This window comes from Engystomops pustulosus, chromosome 3 (genome assembly GCF_040894005.1).
Source record: "Engystomops pustulosus chromosome 3, aEngPut4.maternal, whole genome shotgun sequence".
NCBI lineage: Eukaryota > Metazoa > Chordata > Amphibia > Anura > Leptodactylidae > Engystomops > Engystomops pustulosus.
Window position 1 is genome coordinate 136,994,403 of NC_092413.1, and position 26,349 is coordinate 137,020,751.

Genomic DNA, 26,349 nt, shown 5'->3' on the forward strand with positions numbered 1-26,349 from the left:
CCCCATCACATAGTGCCCTTCTTATCTCCCATTTATATTGTGGCCACCTTTTATCTCCTCTTTACATAAGCGCCCTATCTCACCTTTCCCTTATATTGTGGCCCTTGTGGTGTTCATGTAATGGGCCATAAACCCATGTGAAAAATTGAGTGCTTGTGCCAGTCACTGGAAGGTCATTCTCAGCTTGAATTCCCAAGATTTTCTTTCTCTGTCATTCTTAAAGTCACCTTTAAGTATTAGGACCTTTACATATTTAACACTGTGGCCTGGTCCAAAGAAGTGTTTTCCCACAGGTGTGTCCATTTTCTGGCTTATGGTGTGACAGTTTCCCTAATGTATATATTATTTTTGTAACACCTCATGCACAGTATTATTTATACAACATTGGAGGCTGTAAAGGAGAAAGTACCTGAGATTTTATAGTCCTGTTGTATGTTGGGGATGTGGATATGCTTCATCATAGAATGTGGGTACAAGTCTTGCATTTTTTGCAGGGAAAAGTTTCAATCACTGTTGGTGGTGAGTGGGCACTTTCTGATCTGGATATTCCTTGGATTCGGTGGCTGTAGGGAGGGGTAGATCTGGGAATACTTCCTTTGCATTTGAGATTTTTAGTAGTTCAGAGTGAGTTTTATGGTAGGGTGGAATTTATTAAAATTTCTGTGGAAAAACAATAGTACAATTTTACATAATAACTAGAGATGAGCGAACATGCTCGTCCGAGCTTGATGCTCGGTCGAGCATTAGGGTACTCGAAACTGCTCGTTACTCGGACGAATACTTCGCCCGCTCGAGAAAATGGCAGCTCCCGCCGTTTTGCTTTTTGGCGGCCAGAAACAGAGCCAATCACAAGCCAGGAGACTCTGCACTCCACCCAGCATGACGTGGTACCCTTACACGTCGATAGCAGTGGTTGGCTGGCCAGATCAGGTGACCCTGGGATAGACTAGCCGCTGGCCGCGCTGCTCGGATCATTCTGTCTCTGGATGCCGCTAGGGAGAGAGCTGCTGCTGCTCAGGGAAAGCGTTAGGGTGTTCTATTAGCTTACTGTTAGGCAGGAGTGATTCTCAAAGAACCCAACAGCCCTTCTTAGGGCTACAATAACGTTCTACTTTTTTTATTTTAATTTGCATCTTTTACCATTTTGTGAGGAATTAGCAGGGGGACTTGCTACCGTTGTGTTTAGCTCTTAGTGGCACACATATCCATAGCAAAGACCGAAGTGGGAAAATTCAGTAGGGGTTGGATTTCTATTAGGCAATAACTCAGTGTCATCTCATCTGGCATAGTACTGTGCTTCCTTTGATACTTGGCTAGAAAATAGCCATAGGAGAATACAAACAGCTTCTTGAAGCCTACAGTAGCGTTCTATATATTTGATTTCTGGTTGATCTGCTGGTGACTGTAGTTTCTGCAGTGCATGTACTTGCCAATTCTGAGCAATTTGTAGTGGGACTTGCGACCGCTGTGTTCTGCGCTTAGTGGCGCACATATCCATAGCAAAGGCTGAAGTGGCAAAATTCAGTAGGGGTTGGATTTCTATTAGGCAATAACTCAGTGTCATCTCATCTGGCATAGTACTGTGCTTCCTTTGATACTTGGCTAGAAAATAGCCATAGGAGAATACAAACAGCTTCTTGAAGCCTACAGTAGCGTTCTATATATTTGATTTCTGGTTGATCTGCTGGTGACTGTAGTTTCTGCAGTGCATGTACTTGCCAATTCTGAGCAATTTGTAGTGAGACTTGCGACCGCTGTGTTCTGCGCTTAGTGGCGCACATATCCATAGCAAAGGCTGAAGTGGCAAAATTCAGTAGGGGTTGGATTTCTATTAGGCAATAACTCAGTGTCATCTCATCTGGCATAGTACTGTGCTTCCTTTGATACTTGGCTAGAAAATAGCCATAGGAGAATACAAACAGCTTCTTGAAGCCTACAGTAGCGTTCTATATATTTGATTTCTGGTTGATCTGCTGGTGACTGTAGTTTCTGCAGTGCATGTACTTGCCAATTCTGAGCAATTTGTAGTGGGACTTGCGACCGCTGTGTTCTGCGCTTAGTGGCGCACATATCCATAGCAAAGGCTGAAGTGGCAAAATTCAGTAGGGGTTGGATTTCTATTAGGCAATAACTCAGTGTCATCTCATCTGGCATAGTACTGTGCTTCCTTTGATACTTGGCTAGAAAATAGCCATAGGAGAATACAAACAGCTTCTTGAAGCCTACAGTAGCGTTCTATATATTTGATTTCTGGTTGATCTGCTGGTGACTGTAGTTTCTGCAGTGCATGTACTTGCCAATTCTGAGCAATTTGTAGTGAGACTTGCGACCGCTGTGTTCTGCGCTTAGTGGCGCACATATCCATAGCAAAGGCTGAAGTGGCAAAATTCAGTAGGGGTTGGATTTCTATTAGGCAATAACTCAGTGTCATCTCATCTGGCATAGTACTGTGCTTCCTTTGATACTTGGCTAGAAAATAGCCATAGGAGAATACAAACAGCTTCTTGAAGCCTACAGTAGCGTTCTATATATTTGATTTCTGGTTGATCTGCTGGTGACTGTAGTTTCTGCAGTGCATGTACTTGCCAATTCTGAGCAATTTGTAGTGGGACTTGCGACCGCTGTGTTCTGCGCTTAGTGGCGCACATATCCATAGCAAAGGCTGAAGTGGCAAAATTCAGTAGGGGTTGGATTTCTATTAGGCAATAACTCAGTGTCATCTCATCTGGCATAGTACTGTGCTTCCTTTGATACTTGGCTAGAAAATAGCCATAGGAGAATACAAACAGCTTCTTGAAGCCTACAGTAGCGTTCTATATATTTGATTTCTGGTTGATCTGCTGGTGACTGTAGTTTCTGCAGTGCATGTACTTGCCAATTCTGAGCAATTTGTAGTGGGACTTGCGACCGCTGTGTTCTGCGCTTAGTGGCGCACATATCCATAGCAAAGGCTGAAGTGGCAAAATTCAGTAGGGGTTGGATTTCTATTAGGCAATAACTCAGTGTCATCTCATCTGGCATAGTACTGTGCTTCCTTTGATACTTGGCTAGAAAATAGCCATAGGAGAATACAAACAGCTTCTTGAAGCCTACAGTAGCGTTCTATATATTTGATTTCTGGTTGATCTGCTGGTGACTGTAGTTTCTGCAGTGCATGTACTTGCCAATTCTGAGCAATTTGTAGTGGGACTTGCGACCGCTGTGTTCTGCGCTTAGTGGCGCACATATCCATAGCAAAGGCTGAAGTGGCAAAATTCAGTAGGGGTTGGATTTCTATTAGGCAATAACTCAGTGTCATCTCATCTGGCATAGTACTGTGCTTCCTTTGATACTTGGCTAGAAAATAGCCATAGGAGAATACAAACAGCTTCTTGAAGCCTACAGTAGCGTTCTATATATTTGATTTCTGGTTGATCTGCTGGTGACTGTAGTTTCTGCAGTGCATGTACTTGCCAATTCTGAGCAATTTGTAGTGGGACTTGCGACCGCTGTGTTCTGCGCTTAGTGGCGCACATATCCATAGCAAAGGCTGAAGTGGCAAAATTCAGTAGGGGTTGGATTTCTATTAGGCAATAACTCAGTGTCATCTCATCTGGCATAGTACTGTGCTTCCTTTGATACTTGGCTAGAAAATAGCCATAGGAGAATACAAACAGCTTCTTGAAGCCTACAGTAGCGTTCTATATATTTGATTTCTGGTTGATCTGCTGGTGACTGTAGTTTCTGCAGTGCATGTACTTGCCAATTCTGAGCAATTTGTAGTGGGACTTGCGACCGCTGTGTTCTGCGCTTAGTGGCGCACATATCCATAGCAAAGGCCGAAGTGGCAAAATTCAGTAGGGGTTGGATTTCTATTAGGCAATAACTCAGTGTCATCTCATCTGGCATAGTACTGTGCTTCCTTTGATACTTGGCTAGAAAATAGCCATAGCAATAGGATAGCATTGTTTGGTTTTAAAAACTCAAAAAAAAACAAAAAACACAAAAAAAAAAAAAAAAACACAAAAAAAAACAAAAAAAAGTAAAAAAAAAAATAAAGTTATAACTCTCATTTTAAAAATGTTTAACCCGAGGGCTAGGGGTAGAGGACGAGGGCGGGGACGTGGGCGTCCAACTACTGCAGGGGTCAGAGGCCGTGGTCCTGGGCGGGGTGAGACACCACCTGCTGATGAGGGAGCAGGGGAACGCCGCAGAGCTACACTCCCTAGGTTCATGTCTGAAGTTACTGGGACTCGTGGTAGAGCACTGTTGAGGCCAGAACAGTGCGAACAGGTGATGTCGTGGATTGCTGACAATGCTTCGAGCAATTTGTCCACCACCAGTCAGTCTTCCACGCAGTCCACCCATGTCACCGAAATCGCCACTCCTCCAGCTCCTGCACCTCAGCCTCCTCCCCCCCAGTCTGCCCCCTCCCAGGAAAATTTGGCATTTGAACCGGCATACTCTGAGGAACTGTTTTCTGGACCCTTCCCACAGTCACAAACCACTTGTCCGGTTGCTGCTGAGCAATTTTCCGATGCCCAGGTTTTCCACCAGTCACAGTCTGTGGGTGATGATGACCTTCTTGACGTAGTGGAAGTGTGTAAAGAGGTGTCCGACGATGAGGAGACACGGTTGTCAGACAGTGGGGAAGTTGTTGTCAGGGCAGGAAGTCCGAGGGGGGAGCAGACTGAGGGATCGGAGGATGATGAGGTGACAGACCCAAGCTGGGTTGAGAGGCCGGGTGAACACAGTGCTTCTGAGACGGAGGAGAGTCCTCGACCTGAACAGGTTGGAAGAGGCAGTGGTGGGGCCAGACGGAGAGGCAGGGCCAGAGCTGGTGCATCAGCGCCACTGTCAACTAGTGAAGCTCCCGTGGTGAGGGCTCTTGCGGCGAGGGCTAGATCTTCAGAAGTGTGGAGGTTCTTTAAGGAAACACCGGATGACCGACGGACTGTGGTGTGCAACATTTGCCAAACCAGGCTCAGCAGGGGTTCCACCACTACTAGCTTAACTACCACCAGTATGCGCAGGCATATGAATGCTAAGCACCCCACTCAGTGGCAACAAGCCCGTTCACCTCCGGCCGTGCACACCACTGCTCCTTCCCCTGTGTCAGCTGCTAGTCAGCCCCCTGCCCAGGACCCTGCCACAAAAACCCCATCGTCGCCTCCACGATCCTCCACAGCATCCACCAGCGTTCAGCTCTCCATACCCCAGACGCTGGAGCGGAAACGCAAATATAGTGCAACCCACCCGCACGCCCAAGCCCTTAATGTGCACATCTCCAGATTGCTTAGCCTGGAGATGCTGCCCTATAGGCTAGTAGAGACCGAGGCCTTTCGCAACCTCATGGCGGCGGCCGCCCCTCGGTATTCGGTCCCCAGCCGCCACTACTTTTCCCGATGTGCCGTCCCAGCCCTGCACCAGCACGTGTCAGACAACATCATCCGTGCCCTGACCAACGCCGTTTCTGACAAGGTCCACCTGACCACGGACACGTGGACGAGTGCTGCCGGGCAGGGCCACTATATATCGCTGACGGCACATTGGGTTAACTTGGTGGAGGCTGGGACCGAGTCTGACCCTGGGGCTGCTCATATACTGCCGACGCCGAGGATTGCGGGGCCTACCTCGGTCCAGGTGTTTCAGGCCTACTATGCCTCCTCCTCCTCCCACCCCTCCTCCACCTCCTCCTCCGAACTACCATCCGTGGGCACGGCGCCATCAGTCGGTAGCTCTAGGCACAGCAGCAGTGCCGTCGCTAAGCGACAGCAGGCGGTGCTCAAACTGCTGAGCCTAGGCGACAAAAGGCACACCGCCCAAGAGCTATTACAGGGCATCACGGCGCAGACTGATCTGTGGCTGGCACCGCTGAACCTCAAGCCGGGAATGGTTGTGTGTGACAACGGCCGTAACCTGGTGGCGGCTCTGCAACTCGGCAGACTGACACATGTGCCATGCCTGGCCCATGTGTTAAATCTGATAGTGCAGCGTTTCCTCAAGACATACCCCAATCTGTCTGATTTGCTCACGAAGGTGCGCCGCATCTGTGCGCATTTCAGGAAGTCCAGCCCAGATGCTGCCACTCTCAGGGCAGCGCAGCGCCGCCTCCAACTGCCCGCTCACCGACTGTTGTGCGACGTGCCCACGAGGTGGAATTCAACACTGACCATGTTATCCAGAGTTTACCAGCAGCGCAGAGCGATTGTAGACTGCCAGATGTCAACTTCCACCAGAACTGGTAGTCAGGTCAGTCAGCTTCCTCAAGTCTACAATGAGGAGTGGACGTGGATGTCTGATATCTGTCAGGTGCTGAGTAACTTTGAGGAGTCAACACAGATGGTCAGTGGCGATGCCGCCATCATCAGCCTCACCATCCCGCTGCTTGGCCTGTTGAAAAACTCTCTGGTCAGCATGAAGTCGGAAGCTTTGCGCTCGTCACAAGAGACGGGGGAAGAATATTCCCTTGTTGATAGCCAAAGCACCCTGAGGTCTGTTTCTCAGCGCATATCGGAGGAGGTGGAGGTGGAGGAGGATGAGGAGGAGAATGTTGGCGAGACACAAGAGGGGACCATTGTTGAGTCCTTCACTGTTCAGCGTGTATGGGCAGAAGAAGAGGAGTTGGAGGAGTTGGAGGAGGAGGAAATGGACAGTCAGGCCAGTGAGGGGAGTGAATTCTTACGCGTTGGTACTCTGGCGCATATGGCAGATTTCATGCTAGGCTGCCTATCCCGTGACCCTCGCGTTCAAAGAATTTATTCCAGCACCGATTACTGGGTGTTCACTCTCCTGGACCCACGGTACAAGCAAAATCTTCCCACTCTCATCCCTGGAGAGGAAAGGAGTGTGAGAATGCATGAATACCAGCAGGCCCTGGTGCACAAGCTGAAACAGTATTTCCCTTCTGACAGCGCTAGCGGCAGAGTGCGTAGTTCTGCGGGACAAGTAGCGAGGGAGAGTAGGCGAGCAGGCAGCTTGTCCAGCACTGGCAAGGGTACGCTTTACAAGGCTTTTGCCAGCTTTATGTCACCCCAGCAAGACACTGTCACCTGTCCCCAGTCTCGGCAGAGTAGGGCTGATCTTTACAGAAAGATGGTGAGGGAGTACGTAGCTGACCATACCATCGTCCTAAATGATCACACAGCTCCCTACAACTACTGGGTTTCAAAGCTGGACATGTGGCACGAACTGGCGCTGTACGCCTTGGAGGTTCTTGCCTGCCCTGCCGCTAGCGTCTTGTCCGAGCGGGTTTTCAGTGCAGCTGGTGGCATCATCACCGATAAGCGTACACGCCTGTCGACTGACAGCGCTGACAGGCTGACGCTTATTAAAATGAATAAAGGCTGGATTTCTCAGAATTTCCAATCTCCACCAGGTGAAGGAAGCTCAACCTGAATAATTGATCCACTCCTCCTCCTCCTCCTCATTTTCCTCCTTCTCCTCCTCTTTGTACAGTAAAGCAGAGGAAAATGGCTATTTTTTGACAGGGCCCACTGGCTCTTGCTATAGTACTTCATGCATTTAATTTTTCTGGAGGGCCACCTACCCGGTCCTCTGTTTGAAACAATTTTTGTGAGTGCCACATACAGGCACTCAATCTATTCCATTTTTCTGGAGGGCCACCTACCCGGTCCTCTGTTTTAAAAAATTTTTGGGACTGCCACATACAGGCACTCAATCTATTCCATTTTACTGCAGGGCCACCTACCTGCTCCTCTGGTTTGAACAATTTTTGGGACTGCCACATACAGGCACTCAATCTATTCCATTTTACTGGAGGGCCACCTACCTGCTCCTCTGGTTTGAAACATTTTTGGGACTGCCACATACAGGCACTCAATCTATTCCATTTTACTGCAGGGCCACCTACCTGCTCCTCTGGTTTGAAACATTTTTGGGACTGCCACATACAGGCACTCAATCTATTCCATTTTACTGGAGGGCCACCTACCTGCTCCTCTGGTTTGAAACATTTTTGGGACTGCCACATACAGGCACTCAATCTATTCCATTTTACTGCAGGGCCACCTACCTGCTCCTCTGGTTTGAACAATTTTTGGGACTGCCACATACAGGCACTCAATCTATTCCATTTTACTGCAGGGCCACCTACCTGCTCCTCTGGTTTGAACAATTTTTGGGACTGCCACATACAGGCACTCAATCTATTCCATTTTACTGGAGGGCCACCTACCTGCTCCTCTGGTTTGAAACATTTTTGGGACTGCCACATACAGGCACTCAATCTATTCCATTTTACTGCAGGGCCACCTACCTGCTCCTCTGGTTTGAAACATTTTTGGGACTGCCACATACAGGCACTCAATCTATTCCATTTTACTGGAGGGCCACCTACCTGCTCCTCTGGTTTGAAACATTTTTGGGACTGCCACATACAGGCACTCAATCTATTCCATTTTACTGGAGGGCCACCTACCTGCTCCTCTGGTTTGAAACATTTTTGGGACTGCCACATACAGGCACTCAATCTATTCCATTTTACTGCAGGGCCACCTACCTGCTCCTCTGGTTTGAACAATTTTTGGGACTGCCACATACAGGCACTCAATCTATTCCATTTTACTGCAGGGCCACCTACCTGCTCCTCTGGTTTGAACAATTTTTGGGACTGCCACATACAGGCACTCAATCTATTCCATTTTACTGGAGGGCCACCTACCTGCTCCTCTGGTTTGAAACATTTTTGGGACTGCCACATACAGGCACTCAATCTATCCCATTTTACTGGAGGGCCACCTACCTGCTCCTCTGGTTTGAAAAATGTTTGGGACTGCCACATACAGGCACTATCCAAATTAAATTGTCTCCATAGCAGCCTCCACACGTTGTCTCCATTGCTACCTCCAAAAGTCGTCCATATAGCTGCCTCCATACATCGTCCCTTTATCAAACGAGGTGTGTCAGGCAGAAATTTGGGTTGTTTTCATGGATTCCACATCAAAGTTGTTAACTTTGTCGCCACCCTGCTGTGTAATCCCCAAAATATACTGGCAAACTTTTACCATTTAGGGATATTATTTCAGCGCTTCTTGCGCATCTGTTTACATTCCCCTCACCCGGCATATCCTAAACTTATAAGAACGCTACTACACTTGATCTTATACAAAAGGTTCTTAGAAGTGCTGTTTGGGGAGTAGCCTAGAGACAGGGGCTTGGATTGGCGAAAGCTCGCCTGGCAGCGGAACGCCAGCTCCATGCGCATCATGCGCTTCTTGCGCATCTGTTTACATTCCCCTCACCCGCCATATCCCAAACTTATAAGAACGCTACTACACTTAACTTGGTGCAGGCTGGGACCGAGTCTGACCCTGGGGCTGGTCATATACTGCCGACGCAGAGAATTGCGGGGCCTACCTCGGTCCAGGTCTCAAAGGCCTACTATACCTCCTCCCACCCCTCCTCCTCCTCCGAATTACCATCCGTGGGCATGGCGCCATCAGTCGGTAGCTCTAGGCACAGCAGCAGTGCCATCGCTAAGCGACAGCAGGCGGTGCTGAAACTGCTGAGCCTAGGCGATAAAAGGCACACCGCCCAAGAGCTATTACAGGGCATTCCACATCAAAGTTGTTAACTTTGTCGCCACCCTGCTGTGTAATCCCCAAAATATACTTGCAAACTTTTACCATTTAGGGATATTATTTCAGCGCTTCTTGCGCATCTGTTTACATTCCCCTCACCCGGCATATCCTAAACTTATAAGAACGCTACTACACTTGATCTTATACAAAAGGTTCTTAGAAGTGCTGTTTGGGGAGTAGCCTAGAGACAGGGGCTTGGATTGGCGAAAGCTCGCCTGGCAGCGGAACGCCAGCTCCATGCGCATCATGCGCTTCTTGCGCATCTGTTTACATTCCCCTCACCCGCCATATCCCAAACTTATAAGAACGCTACTACACTTAACTTGGTGCAGGCTGGGACCGAGTCTGACCCTGGGGCTGGTCATATACTGCCGACGCAGAGAATTGCGGGGCCTACCTCGGTCCAGGTCTCAAAGGCCTACTATACCTCCTCCCACCCCTCCTCCTCCTCCGAATTACCATCCGTGGGCATGGCGCCATCAGTCGGTAGCTCTAGGCACAGCAGCAGTGCCATCGCTAAGCGACAGCAGGCGGTGCTGAAACTGCTGAGCCTAGGCGATAAAAGGCACACCGCCCAAGAGCTATTACAGGGCATTCCACATCAAAGTTGTTAACTTTGTCGCCACCCTGCTGTGTAATCCCCAAAATATACTTGCAAACTTTTACCATTTAGGGATATTATTTCAGCGCTTCTTGCGCATCTGTTTACATTCCCCTCACCCGGCATATCCTAAACTTATAAGAACGCTACTACACTTGATCTTATACAAAAGGTTCTTAGAAGTGCTGTTTGGGGAGTAGCCTAGAGACAGGGGCTTGGATTGGCGAAAGCTCGCCTGGCAGCGGAGCGCCAGCTCCATGCCAAGATCCAACTAACATAGTTTTAACTGCAGCACCTTTAATCTACTACTAGTTCACTGCCTCCATACATGGTCCCCTTATCAAACGAGCTGTGTCAGGCAGAATTTTGGGTTGTTTTCATGGCTTCCATGTTAACTTTGTCGCCACCCTGCTGTGTAATCCACAAAATATACTGGCAAACTTTTATCATGTACCGATATTATTTGAGCGCTTCTTGCTCACCTCCTTTGGTTCCTCTCTGCTACCCATTGGTTTGAAGCCTGAGTCCATTTAGGGTATGTTGCCATGCCTGCCGCTGCTGCCGCTGCCTCTGCATGCCGTCCCCTATAGTGTCAGGGTCAATTATTGGATGTTTTAGATGCTATCTAGCTTCATTCTGTCACTCTGTCATGGCCATGCTGTTGCCCATAATTTTGGCATAATGGTGCGATTATGCAGCCTCAGAGGCATCCATGCATGCTGCCCCTGCTGTTTCCTGTCCATTTCCGTGGTGTTTCCATCCTTTTCTGAGGTTCCCAGGTGTTTGGCCAAGCTTCCCTGTGCAGAGCCTTGGTCCCCTTGAAAAATGCTCGAGTCTCCCATTGACTTCAATGGGGTTCGTTATTCGAGACGAGCACTCGAGCATCGGGAAAAGTTCGTCTCGAATAACGAGTACCCGAGCATTTTAGTGTTCGCTCATCTCTAATAATAACCAGATAATAAGCAGGTCATCTATATAGTGGAAGTATGCTAAAGGTTTAGTGGTGCAGGTTGTTAGACTGTGTGGAAAGCATTTAAAAAGCTTATGGCATGATATTGGCAAATATATGGGTTATGAATTTTAACCAAACTAACACCAGTGAGACCCCCCCCCATCTCCTTATTGCCCTTCATTGTGTAACATAAACTCCAGTTTTATTTCCTTAGCTTTTCTTAATGATGTATCACATGTACTAATTATTTAAATGTAACATCTCTCAGGTGTTGGGCTTCATTTGTAACCTCACTTGTTGTAGTGGCTTGTGTGCCCTGAAAGTTTGCACTAAATATAATGTTTCTGGTTAGCGGTAAAGGTATCATTCCTTAAGCACTTTAGTATTTTATACAAAAGTATTTAACATCACAGAAGATTTTTTTCTCAGGTAACACAAAACTTCCACACTTTTTTCAACATGTCCAATTTTTGGTATGACTATAATTACTATGCATGTTCTGCGCCATGGGGGTAATGGAGGACATGTGAGGTCACTGTATGTGCCTGTTTTGTAAAACAACAATAATTTATTGGCTATTGAAAACTTGGACATATTTCAGATTTTCGTGGTGTTTAAATTAGTTTGCCCAGTACCAACTACCTGTGGTCTCTATTGGTACACCACCTGTTGTACAGGACATTTTAGTGATTACTGTAATTTATGTTATATACAAAAAAAATAACAGTATCCCTTCTATTTTTCCTTAAAGCATAACGTTAAAGCTATAGTGATTTTACCAAATTATTATATGTTTTTATCATATTTTATTGTGATAAATGTGACCAGGTGGAGGGGAGGCCTTACAGTACGCAAATTCACTACTCCCCAGCCTCAGCTTAATTGGCCTAATTGAGCTAGGTTGTTTACGATCACTACAGGAGGTGCAGCTTCAAGGACTGAATCTGCAGCTGAATCGTCTCCATGCATTTCTCCCCCAAGTCTCAAACAAAGTGCCATATAAACTCTTAAACCAATAGGAGTTATGGTTCATCTCACCAGAAGAACAAATGCATTTTTGGATTTGTGTTATTCAGGCGATCAAGGAGGTGCTATTTGCGGGGCTCAATGCGATCCAGGAATTCACCAGGATCCATTGATACCAGAACCATGACCCCACGACTTCTCCTTGAGATGTTATGGCTATTCCAGAGCTCTGGTTGTAATACCAGGTAGGAGGGACCCATGACTCTTCCTATTGGGTGGGCAGACGTATGACTCCCCCTGATATTATCAGGCACCTCTGAATGTGCCTTGTCTTTTGTCTGTGAACCATTTTAACATCAAGAGCATGGGAGGATCTTAAGGTGTGGACTATCAGGTTCCATTAGCCACACACAAAGGTAACGAACTTACTGAATTGCTGTTACTTGTAGTGCTACCTTGTATTTTGTACTCTGTGTAACTATATACATCTCTACTGTATATATTGTTTTGTCTAGTGTGCAATAAGGCAATTAAATATAAAATCTAATCTGTGTTACTCTTTTATCTCAATCCACGAATCCCCATGTCCGAGTCTCGCTTATATACATGCTACCAGGTTGGTTCCGCACCCTATATAATCCCGTTACGGACCGGGCTTATATTAAAGGAGAACTGGTGGCGGCTTCTCAAGGTTGATAATATTCTGTCTCACTGAGGCTAGTGAGAAGATCTTATAGCCATTGAGGGCTGTGATTTATTGTTGTGCCATATCCGGAAGTTGTGTGGACAACTTTAAATCACTTCCTGCACCTCTCAGAACCCAAGCGTTCTGAGAGTGTCTATAAAAGGATAACTAAGTGATCTTGCATACCCTTCAGATACGCAACGTTGCGGTTTCCTTCACAGTTATTATATGATTCTCCCCTTGAAAACAAACATAACCATGCCTACTTTGTGCTGCTCATCTTTTTCTTTTTAGTTATGGCATTTTCTGTTCTGAAAGTGTTTGACAAAAATCTTTCTCATCAGAGGTAAAGTGGGTCGAGACTTATGTCTGTCAGTCCATGCCCTTAAGCTGAGGCCCGTTAGATTGCCCACAGATACCATGATGCAGTGTGTTATCTTTCAAAGTAATTTAGCATTAAATCCATTTAGATTCCTACTAAAGTAAATCCACTGAACACTGCACCGTGCACTGACATGTTTTATATGTACAAGAAGGAGCAGGGAACATGTAACAAGTGGTAGAAATCTTAAGTAAACCAGTAACATAAAGACTATAGCCTTTGCTGTGTGAGCATTATGGGTTAATATCTGCACAGAGCTGATAGTGCTCGTGACAAGGTGGTGGAGGAGAGTAACATGAGGAGAGGAGACAGACAGAGAAATGTGATTCTGTAGAATCACAGACTGGGATGGAGGGACTGATAGGGAACACGGAAGATCTTGCACCTCACTATTATGTGCAGGAGACATCTGCATTCACTGTCTTGGACACATCCAGCTCTGCTACATATACTGTCACATGACCAGCAGCTCCTTCACTCCCACTCTTCACAAAGTATGGATCCATAGGACTTATCAGCACATGGAGAAGAAGCAGCCATTGCAGCACTAAGGTAATCTGAGGGGGATAGCAAGTAAACTACAAGATATAGGTAGCAAAGATAATAGGCAAAGTTATTTTACATCCCAAGAACTATTGATTTGTGGAAAAATAAAACTTTACAGTTACTCCTTAAATGTGCCTAATCAGTGTGCAAAAACTGGAATCTTTTTATGAGCTGTTTCTTTCAAAATCTTTTGACCTGCTGACCATTCCAGACTCCTGCATCAAAACATATGACCCCACTGCTGCACCATCCTATGGTGGGATGCAATGCTCTCACTATTCCAAACCTATAAATAATCAGGATAGAGAGATAGACATACTTCTTCTTCCATGGTGAACTTTTTAGAATTTCAGTGTTTCATTTCTAGATATCAGGAAGAAGATAATTATACTAATAGAAATAACATTTTCAAGTTACTTTTACAGGTGTGTAGAGTCTTTAAGAATACAGGATAAGAGAATTCAGGATAATAAATGTGTAAATATGTTTTCTAGAGTTACTTCCAGTGCTACTTAAATTTTGTTTCCCAAAACATTATTGCTCGACACTTGTGACATGTATTGGGATAACAGTATGGTTGCCTATTCATTTTGGTAGAGACTCAGCAGTTTGGCTTTTGTCCCATACTATGTCTCAAGACTTCCTGAAAGACGGCATTGATGTCTTGGGAGATCCCTTATTTACGTTAGCATTGGGGGTATACAGTGGTTTTAATTTTTCCCATGGAAAACACATGTGTTATAGGTGTACTACATCTACAATTTTCTTCTTTACATTTTGTGCAGTATAATTGACCTGTTATTGTGAACTAATATGTTAGCATGTCACTTGTGCTAGCAGACTGAAAAAATATTCATTGTTAAATCTGTACTAGTCACATATGTTTAATTTTACTATAAGTCAGAATCATAGAAGTTTCTATTAATAAAATTAAAGCTGTGAAGACATCAGAGAAAGAGCAAAAGAAAGAGCATTGTCATGTATAATGATCTAGTGAGATCCCATCTCATATAGCAGTGATGGCGAACCTTTTGGGGACCGAGTGCCGAAACTACAAGCAAAAGCCAAATATTTTTCACAAAGTGCCAAATGGCAATTTAAAGTAACTCACAGGTTTCAAACGTATTAGCGTCCTGAGGGCACAAATACAGTAGAAAGTAGAAGAAATTCTGTTTATTATTGTAGTTTCCTCTAAGGTCCCTTAATAGGATCAATCACAGGTCCGGAGAAGGGTCTACAATGATAATCCAGCTCTGTCAGCACCTCATTGCTCCTCCTGGACTTGTAGTCACTTTAAAATAGCGCTGAACGTGGCACGTACTGGGCTGCCTGTAACTGCAGGAGAAGCTATTGAGTCCTAAATGGTGACCTGGGTAATGGCCTGGGTGCCCACAGAGAGGGCTCCGAGTGCCACCTCTGGCACCCGTGCCATAGGTTCGCCACCACTGTCATATAGGCACATGTAGAATAGGCACATATAGAATCTGAAACCTTAAATTATTTTAAAGTTTTTAGTTTGGGTGAAGCTAGTTCATTTTCAGAAATCACAAAATGTGCCACCAAATTGGATTTAAGAATACCTTAAGATGCACATCTCTTTGTCAAGCTATAAAATCGGACTAAGCAAGCTTTTTGGTTCTTTTCCTTCAAAGATATTTGTAATACAATATTCTAAATTATATAATACAATGTTTAAATTAAAGCATGTTAGTTATTCACCTCAATTCTGGAGATCCCACCTAATATAAGAAACTGATAACAAATTTCAAGTTCAAAGGGGGGTGGCTTAAGGCACAGGGAAGGACAGACAGAACAATGAGCCCTAAACTGAGCCCACAAAAGCTGTCATCTTCTTAATTTCCTCCAGTATCCTAGGTGATAAAGTACAACCACAAGGACAGTCCCTCTTTAAGCCACAATTCAGACATGAAACAAGACTGACAAACAAACAATACAGAAAGCGAGGTCAGGGGTCCGGATCACAATAGGTCACATATAGCATATATAGAATAATAGAACAGCAATAGCACAGGCAAAAGCACATGCAAGATACAAATCTGAGATATGATCACATAACCAGCAGGGTATAATGGAACTGGGCAGGTATATAAAGTAGTTACTGGACTGGATTAGCTCAATCAATCCAAACCCAGAAGAACCTAGTCACAGTTCACACAAACAGAAATTAACGCCACCTAATTTGCCATCCCAGGACAGAGAAACGTCCTGACCCACACGTTATACAAAGTTGTTATGAATGTCACGATAAAGAAAAAGGGTACAGGCCCTAAACTCACACAGGTAACCCATACAGTTTAAGGATACTGTCAACAAACAATGTGAAAAATTATTGGCATTCAACTGTTTTTCCAGTGGGAAGAAATTACACATAATAGAATTACAATCGAGAACCACCAAATCGCAGTCAACCCCTCAGAGAGAGGCAGATTTGTGATAAAACTCACAAATAAATGTGTCCAGGGTTTAGACAGAAGAGGCAAGGAATCAGTTGTCTTAGTACAAACATAACATGCAGCAACATATTTCTTCACATCATATAACAAGTTAGGCTACTGGTAACATTCAGCCCCGTTACCCGTGTCTGCTGATGTTCCTGCAGTGGAGGACTTGATACAGGATTTAAAAGCTATCTGGGAACAAGTCGGTACCTCATTGCTCCAAGCTTCTGCTCAGACCAAGCAGCAAGTGGACAAAAGACGCAGACCATACTCCTGCCAGGGTATGGCTATCCTCCAGATATGTCTGGCTAAAGATCCTTGGCTACAAATTGGGACCCCGGGTCCATTTGAGGTCATTCGCATCAACCCTTTGGCCTACAAATTGCGACTGGCTCCTAGCATGCGCATACCCAACTCCTTCCACGTTTCTCTCCTCAAACCAGTCATATTCAACTGTTTTGCCCTGCAAGTTCCTCCTCCTCTGGCGTCACAGGCTGATTCCACGGATGTCTTAAAGGTGAAGGAGATCCTGGATATGAAGACGGTGAGAGGTAAGTGGTTCTTTCTTGTGGACCAGGAAGAGGGGGAAGCCGAAGTGGGGGGGGGGGGTTGGGGTACTGTCACGGGTGCTCCTGTGATCCCTGCGGTCCCTCCATGTGCCCCCGCTCGAGCCACAGCTTCGGACTCACCTGTCCCAGCTCCGGCTCCCCAGTGGACTGCCGTGGGTGCGCGTGCGTCGGCTGTCACAAATTTAAAGGGTGAGTGCACCGCTAATTGGTGCGCTGGCTGAACACCTCCACCTTTTAAACTGGCACCTCCCTTCCTGCCCCGCCGGATCTTTGTGCCTATGCCTTAGAGAAAGCTCCACTGCAATATTCCTGCGTTCCTGTATGTTCCTGCTCCCGTGTCCTTGTATTCCTGTCTCCCTGTGTGTTCCTGCTCCTGAGTTCTCGTGCTCCCGTGTTCCTGCGTTTCTGTGTGTTCCTGCTCCTGAGTTCCCATGTTCCTGTGTTTCTGTGTTCCTGCGAGAACCTAGAAGAGAATCACTAGCTGCCCTGCAAGTGATATTATCGTTTGGCACACAGGAAGAATGCCCAGCCACAATGTGCATGCCACGACTAACGACAGGCTCACTGTCTGAAATATGGGAGAGATAATTTTACCCTCACCTTCATTGTTTTATTATCATGAAGTGCTAAGATATTTGCAAAAAAAACATCCCTCAGGAGCACTAGATGAACGTCAGTTTCTCTCTTGATGGATTTCTAAAAGATTTTAGTTGCACTAAAAACCATATTTGTCAATGCTTAAATTGTCAATTTAGTTACCTATTGTGAATTATTTGTCAACACTTTTTATAAATGGGCCACATTGTCATTACCATCATCAAAAGTATTATGTCAGGATTCGGACTTCTCTTGTAAATGAAACATTGTCGACGTTAGTGGTAGAGATCATAGGCATTTTGTACCATATCCTGTTTCTCCTCACAGACAGCTCATTTATCTTTGGCTTGAGTGTGGCCAGTTCTATAAGCCTGCCTATTTTCTGTCTCATTTCTCCTGCTAACCTCTACATGAAATAAAATCTGAAATCATTTTCACATTTGAAGTCAAAGGGGCTGTTAAAACCATTTCCCTCCTTATGTTTGTTGTTGGAAGAGGCTGAGGTTTTGTTACTCAAAAGGGACTTTGTGTAAACCATGTAGGAACATTCTCTCAGTAAGGATTAAAATGCATTTACTGGTTATTTTTGGTATTGAGTGTAAAGGAAGAAGATAAAAACATACTCAATGGAGACTAAAACAAATAACTATAGTATTCGCATAAGCATAAGAAAATACATATATTGGACTAAACTGTAAGTAAACCTGTATACACAAACATGGTCATAAAATGAGTAGAAAGGTAGCATTTAAGAAGCATAAAAAGCTATACGGCACTGCCGGATGGTCTCCACTAAAGTGAACTTTTCCATCCTGCAATATTCTGCTTAAAATGTATTGTTTTGTTATGTATTGTTCTGATTAAAATTTATTGTTTTGTTATATTTTACAAAAGCAATAATTAGAACATGGTAACTTAGGAAATTCTGTTATACTGAGATGTATATTTGGATTTTCCCTAACAAATGCTGTTCTGCTTTGTGCAGAGTAGATTGCCACTGAACATATTCAATAGGCATCAAAATAATAATTCTCCTATTTTTTTTAACAAAGTGTATTATTTCATCTATAAAAAAATGTTTGATATATAAAGAATGAAAGCAGTTAAATATTAAAAGTGAAATGATTAAAAATCAAATATATTTATATCTTGTGTCACCCCTTCTTCTTTATGGATTGTTAGTTATGGAGTTAGTTTTAATGTAATGACTTTAATATTTTCTGTACATTCTCTCTACAATTTGTACAACGTTATAGAAAATTATGGTGCTGTAAATAATGATGCATTATTATTTAATGTGGCTGGAAATCTTTTTTTCATAGAAATAGCATTGTATAAATAAAGATTTCATAATTATATTTCAAAAGTAGAGGACTAGTGATTAATATGTTTTAGCCATGAATAAACAATGAAAATAATGCAAGCAGTAGCATGCCTGTGACCAGACAACAACAGGAGATTGTATAAACCCAGCTTGTCATTGATTAAAATAGGAAGGATATCCTCATAAACTGAGTAACATGCAGTGAGCTGGGAGGTAAAGCTAACAAATTATTTCCTGACTGAACAGATCTTTTTCGGAAGCCAAGGAAAGGAACTGCAATCCATCTCGTACTGTAAAATACCAACACAATTTAGAACATATTTTCTATGTATTTTCATATTTCTTGCAAGCAATAATGGTATTTAACTCCTGGCTTTCAGACTTGAATTGCACTGAAATTTCCCTGATTTGAATGTAGTTATAAGCTGGCCTCATTTCTACATAACAGTTTGCTTGTTTTTGATGTTTAATAAAAGTAGATACACAGAAGATAAACTGTGATACTCTGTTGTAAATTTGCAGTATCCATGCATTGGACAGGTGGATTAGATTCAGTCTTTTTCTCTAATTTTATTGGAATATGATTTTTGTGGTCGAGTTTCCTGAGAATCGCATACTATAGTAACAAACTGAATACCCAGATGTTCTAGTAATTGATTTAACATAACATCTTTATAGAGGTGTACAGTAGACACATAATACAGAGGCTTTGTGGCGATAAAATCTGTGACCACAGTAGCAGTGACAGCATTTATTCTTGGAGTAAGAACAACATTTATTCCACTGATAGGTCACATACATACAAAATATTGTAGATTATGGTTTTAATAATGCAAACTGATCTGTATCATTCTCAAACATTTGATGATAATATCTTTCTCAGAATGTATGATATGTGGCTAGTTTTTTTAACCTTTGTTACAATGGAACTATATAGATGTGCTAATTACTCCACTGGAGATCAAATTAAGAGAACATTGTATGATCACTTGATTTTTTTTAGAAATAATGTAATCTTAAATGATCACCACTTGCTGTCTTATTCAGTGAAGAATGCAAGGAAGGAATCACAATTACATTCACTCTGCCATGTAGTTTTTTGAAAGCTCCAACTCCTGCTGCACAAAACAGTCCCCAAACCATGACACTTCCTCCACCACCTTTCACTGACTACTTCACACACTTTGGATCCATTTTTGTGGATTAACATAATGTTTCCCGTCAGATACAAATAAATGAAACTTACTTTCATTACTAAAATGAACTGTGAACCACTTCTCCTCTCTTTACACAACACGCTATACAGCAAAGGTAAGTTCAGCCTTTTGATTCTTTCTGCTAAAGAGAAGTTTGGTCACTGCAAAGTGGGCTTTCAGTCCCAATGCTCTTAAAAGTTATGACAATACATGACAAGACACGTTCTTACCCTATTCAGTGCTGAACTGGTGTGCAATTCCAGCTATGGTGTTGATTATCCATGGAGATTTTCTGCATTTTCCTGCCATTTTGGGGAACTTGAATGAGTTTGTAATGTTGTAAAGAAGCAATATTCTAGATATCACAGACTTTGAATGACCAACTTCTCTTACCATGGCTAATAGGATCACCTCTTTGGCCTGTGGACATTCTGCTGCCAGAGCGTTTCAGTCACTTTGGAACGGCACACGTTTTTTTGTAAGGTCCGTGAAAACTGGAAAATTAGGCTGCCAGTTTAAAAGGGATTGTCAGATATTTAAGGAAATGAGCACCAGACGCCATATTTACACCAATAACTTGCAGGTATCTGAAAATGTTATCTAATTTTGATCAGGCATCTTTTACAATGATATAATTTACATATTTACTCTGTACTCTAGCATATATACAGTTTATGAAGCTTAAAATTTTATTCATATTAGGATACATATACATAGAACTACACAATGGCCTTGACATTTATGACAATTTTGATCTCCACAGTGTGAGTGAAAATAAAAAAAAAATATATATATGTAAATCCATAATAGTAACCTATAATACATGGTATCTCAGTATTCATGCATTAGTATTTTATTTGGATTAGAATTATGTGATTTGTTTTTCTACTATAATAACAGAGATTTTTTTTTGCATAATGATGAAAAAAGTAACGGAAAACTGCTGGAACATTGGCCAAATTCTAATTTAGTCTGTGGAGATAAAACAGATAAAACTACAACATTAGTTTTTATCAAAGGAAATCTACCATAAAATCAAGAGACTCTAGGGATCCAGGCAGTGTGACTAGGGTAGTCCTCTTATATTTGATATCTGTGGCCTCCTTCCTTCAAGAATCAACTTTTAAAATTACACTAATGAGCCTGAAGTGGTATGGGGGTAGAGTTAATTTCAGCACCCAGTGAGAGGGGTAACAACCACCAAAGCACTAGAATATTTTTATTAGAATATTAGAATATTTTTAAATGTTGATTTTAGAAGGAACGAAGTCCATGGATTTGCTCCGTTTACCAAATGTTGCAAATGAACCGTTTTTTATTACAGCAACAATAAAGCGAGACGGGCAACTGTTTTTAATATGAATATAATAAATATGAGACCAAAAAACATTATGTAAGGAAATATATACAACTGAAAAAACATGTATACAAAAATATCTACAAAGTTAATATTTGAAAGGCAGTGAAAGGTAAAATATGTAAAACAGTGTGCATACCTAAATGAATGGATTCAAAAAGTCAGGGACTTCATGATAACATACTGAACTGAAGACCTCTTGATTAATATCGTTAACCCCTTTCCGCTTTTACGCTCTGCAACAGATAAAGCTGACACTGAGCTACGCTAGTTAACACCATAACCTCAATCAGTAATCATGGGGTGTCATCTGTAACTAACATCATACACCCCAATTTAACACCTGAGGTTGGAGTGAGTTCTGATTGCGGGTGTCAACCTGTTAAATGCTGCACTCAGGACCTCAAGGTTGTCCATAATCAGTGCCTGTAAAATTCTCCATCTGCATAGGCATCAGTATGGCAGGGTATTATCATGAACAAGCAATCAGATTATTTCTTTTAATTGTCCCATAGTTGCACTGATAAAAAAGTTTTTAAATAAAAAAATGGATATATATTAATAAAAATGCCCCATAACCCTTCATTACTTACATTTAATGAAAAAAAGTGGAAATCACCACACAAAACACGAATATCACTGTGGCCTAAATCATTATTGAACTGGCACAATGAAAAGAATTTAAAAGCTCCACCAAAATAATGATCTTGTCACACAAAAATGCAATAAAAAGTGATCAAAATATGTATCTACTCCAGAATGGTACTGGTGTATAGAAGCAATGTAGACAAAAAATAGGTAAACCTCTTGGAAGATGGCGAGGCCAAAAATGTATATTTTTCAGAATAATTTGTAAATCATAAGAAAAAATCTAGAAATTTCATATAGTTGTAATCATACTAACCAATAGAGTAAAGATAACATGTAATTTAGGCTGTACGGTGAACATAAAAAACAAGTCAACATTTATTACATTTATTTTTTTCAATAAAAATGCATCTCATGCAGCATAAAAATAAGCCCTCACATGGCTACAATAATGGAAAAGCAAATATTTCTTAGCTTTCTAAAAACTGATATATTCTTTAGAGAAAACGAGGCTGCCGAATGGCCCTTCTTCTCTTCTGTGCCTCACTGTGCACCTGTACAATACATTCGCATATGAGGTGTCTTTTAGATGGGTTTGCTTTTATCTTTTGTGAATGTGTCAATTTTATTGCTAAATGAACATATAACCAACAAAGTTTTATTGCTATGAAGCTGAAATGGTTAACAATCTTTCTAAAAGTTGTTTCAAATTATTCAAGGGATGCAACTATGATGCCAACATAAAGCAGAAATATGATAAAGGTTAGTTTGCAAATAATTTTTGTCATAAAATATAATTTATTTTTTATAAAAAGCAGATCATCTACAAGTTTAACCCCTTCAGGACCGCGTCACATAAATATACGGCAGCTTTTACTGTGACAGATTGCAGAAAGGACAATTTTTTTTACATCATGACAGTGGCCAACTTCAAATGGCTATATACCTCCAGACGGTCAGCAGAAGGCAGAATGTAGAAGGAGCTGCAGGAAACACTTTTACTTTTCATTATTGCAGAAGTACATGCACCCTCTGCATCTGTAGCTGAACCATGGAACAATGCTGTACATATTTATAACATAGTTTGGTAAAAGTTACTACTTTAATACTCACTTTAATAAAGTGACAAAAAAGCTTATTTTTCACATTTGTAGTCAAGTATTGGCAAATTCAAATATGTAATTATTAAATCTATGGTATCAAGATAAAGTCCCACTTGTCTTGAAAAACACAATGTTAAATTTGTTATGATATGTAAAGCTTTTCCAGAGATATCATTTAAAGAACGTCAAAAATTGACCTGGTCTTTCTGGTACCAATGACCATTGGTATTGAATGGGTTAAAAATGATGAACTTTTAATTTTTTTTTTTTTAAAGAAATGCATATAAGATTACAAAAAAAGGGGGCTGAGCCGGAAGTCATGAATTGGCTGTATCCTGGCCAAGTAAGCAATGGGCAATCCAGAGAAAACTTAACTGTTTCACTTAAAAAAAAAAGTTTAGTTAAGAAGAGTACAAACAGCATCCTGAAGTACGCTGACGCTGACCCTGATACTTCTTCTTCCCCCAGAGGAAGTACCATTGTGGTGAAACATGTGTCGGAGTCAGTGTCTATGACCTTTTGATCTTTTACCTTGCATGGCCATTCAAATTTTAACTTTGTCTGTGAAAAATGAACAATACTGTAGATATAAATTTTTATATATATGTATTTTATTTTGCATATATATATTTTCAGTTGTATATATTTTCTTAAAGACATTTATTTGGTCTCAAATTAACCAGGCAACAATTTTGACCAAAAAACTGACATGACTGTAGTGATACATCCGCCCATTAAACTCTGTGGAACAATTTTGCCTGGATGCTCAGTGATCTGTACAGAGGTCACTGTCCAGGGAGGGAGAGTAGAATAAATATGAATATCGCTTATTCACTTCTCTTGGGAAGTGTTTAAAGGGCATGCTCTGTGACCGCTGAAGAGGTTAATGTGCAGAGACTAGAGGTAACTGTCCCCTTAACTTGAAACTCCTGTGTTATGTGGCTTCAGTTTTACAATAGAAATGTTACCCATTATTAAAATCTTGACGCTGATTATACTGATGATGCTGATGATGCTGAAAATAAACCTTGACTCAAAAAGAATCTCAATTATTGTCAGGGTCAGTATTGAAAATGCAAGATTTCGATTTTTTTTATACCAGATTGTAACAAGGAAAATTTGATAAATATCTGCAAATCCAAAAATTTACATTTAAAATATACTTTTCCGTAACCAATAGGCCAAATACGACAGTAAGTCCCATAGAGTAACATGTTATTTATTTCCATTTGTGTATAAGTTCTCTTCCTTGAATAGCAAAACATGATTTCATCCCAAATGATTTTCCTCAAAATAATATTCTGGTTACTATTTTTTTAGCAGTCACATTTTTAAACCACAAAGGTTAAACTAACATGTAATATCCTGAATTCTATCTCCTTCACCGAAAAAATAGGTTCACTTTTCCTTCATCTGGGAATTTCACTTATTTTTTTATCAATAAAATTCCCATTTATGTTATATTACTCTTTGCTCTATAATTTTACACTGAATCAAAGTATTCATCATTTGCTGTTATGATTAAGATATTGAAATAGCTAAAGATCATATGGTATTCAGGTTTTTTTGCATTATAGATATATTAAATGCATGTTGCCTTTGTAGGGAAGAAATATTATTATTTTTGAAAAGTTTTTTACCATAAGTTTTTTTCAATGATGGTATAGAATAGAGTGCCAAATAATCTGTACTTTATGCTCCCAATGTGAATTACAAGAAGCAGCAGGATTCATATTTTTTGGCTGCAATATGAATGTTGCATGCGACACATATGTGGCACGGGCACTTCTTAAATACATGTGCAAGCAGTTTGCAATGAAAAGAATGTGCAAAATCCACCAGAAAACTTGTGCAACCACCTTAGTACATGTGGCCCAATGTCTGTTGGGGATATGCAACTTTTTGGCTAAATAGTCACACAAAAGTAGCAAATCTGCATTAGCTAGCTTTTCATGGAGACGAGAAGAGTGGAGTGGATTTATGCCGAAATATGCATATTTTTAAAAAGTTGCACTTTATAAATCTTTTCATCACATCTAGATTCACTTGATAAATTTGGAGTGAGTTGACACAAGTAAGAAAAAGATGCAAAAAAGGCCCACATTAGGAGCAAATCAACGGATGCATCAATTGTGAGATATTTTGTAGACAAAAACATAAGTGCAACAATACATTCACCCTACAGTACAACATGCATACAAAATAATACATAGTTTTAGTAAAACACTTGAAAAAACAACAAAAAAAAGACCATTTTGAAAGTACATGGAAAAATCCTGTTACTACCATCAACCAATTTTACCCATTAGAACTATACTGTTGATACGGGCAATGTAGCCAATTTTTTTTATACATTTTTGAGGTACACTAAGGCACATTCAAGACTTCGAGAGGATGGGGGCATAAGCAGAAATGATTTCAAATACCTTCAAATTTTATGAACAATAAATTCATCACTGTCTCTCTGAGCAGTCACTTACTAAACATTGTAGATTATTGACCTCAGTTTAAAAGATCTGCACATGACACAGATAATATTGGTATTAATGTGTTAAGATGGGAAGATGTGACTAATAAAATGTGACTTGGTACTCCTATGCAGCTTTGCTAGAGATTTGGATTTTCCATAAAAGGGATTTCCCTACACTACAGAGTCCTCTTTCATTCTTACCTTTCCCTTGCCTGTGTCTGAAACTACTTTTATAGCATGAATGTTTTAGCTATGTTAGTATTATTTCCAGTTGCTCTCGTGAAATTTAAGTAAACTAATGAGTTTTTTCTTTCTCGTTTGAAGTGAACACTATTTCTCCCTTCACCTGGAAGCTATGTCTGGATTTGTGGTTTTGCTGTTTACCCACTGTCATACGGGGCTGCCAGAATGTTTTCATTTCTAAGTCATATAAATTCACAGTTAATCATTGACTGTATTTAGGGTTCACTCCTGGAATTTTCTTTTTTTTTTCCTTTCAGTTGAACGAGACAAGGACTTTTCACACCAACGGAGGCACTACAAGGAATTCCGATTTGACCTCACTCAAATCCCACATGGTGAAGCTGTGACAGCAGCTGAGTTTCGCATCTATAAGGATCGAAGCAACAACCGTTTTGGCAATGAAACACTAAAGATTAGCATCTACCAGATCATCAAGGAATATTCAAATAGGTAGTGTAAAAAATCCATTTCATTTCTAAAATATCACTGTCATTAACAAAGACCAAAAAATACTGCAGACCATGTAACTTCTTTTGTAATGGAACTTTCACACATTTTATATTGGGTTGCTACAAAACCAAATCCATTTTGGGCATTTTATTTCAACATTCTGAAAATTCTGCTGCTGAATTTCCATCGCATAAATTAAACAGCATGTCTGTGACGTTTGCCTTTAGCCTTACGTTGATTTGGAATGTTTGCAAAAAACTGAACCCAACTTGGATGAATA

The 26,349-nt window shown here is 41.7% G+C and overlaps 1 protein-coding gene across 1 annotated transcript in view; it reads left to right on the top strand.

Annotated features, from left to right (window-relative positions):
* Positions 1-26,349, top strand: part of BMP5 (bone morphogenetic protein 5) — a 98,083-nt gene that overhangs the window by 44,105 nt on the left and 27,629 nt on the right. Inside the window, exon 2 of the mRNA XM_072142259.1 lies at positions 25,877-26,069. Within this exon, the coding sequence (XP_071998360.1) occupies positions 25,877-26,069 (193 nt within the window). The remainder of the gene's footprint in view (positions 1-25,876; positions 26,070-26,349) is intronic.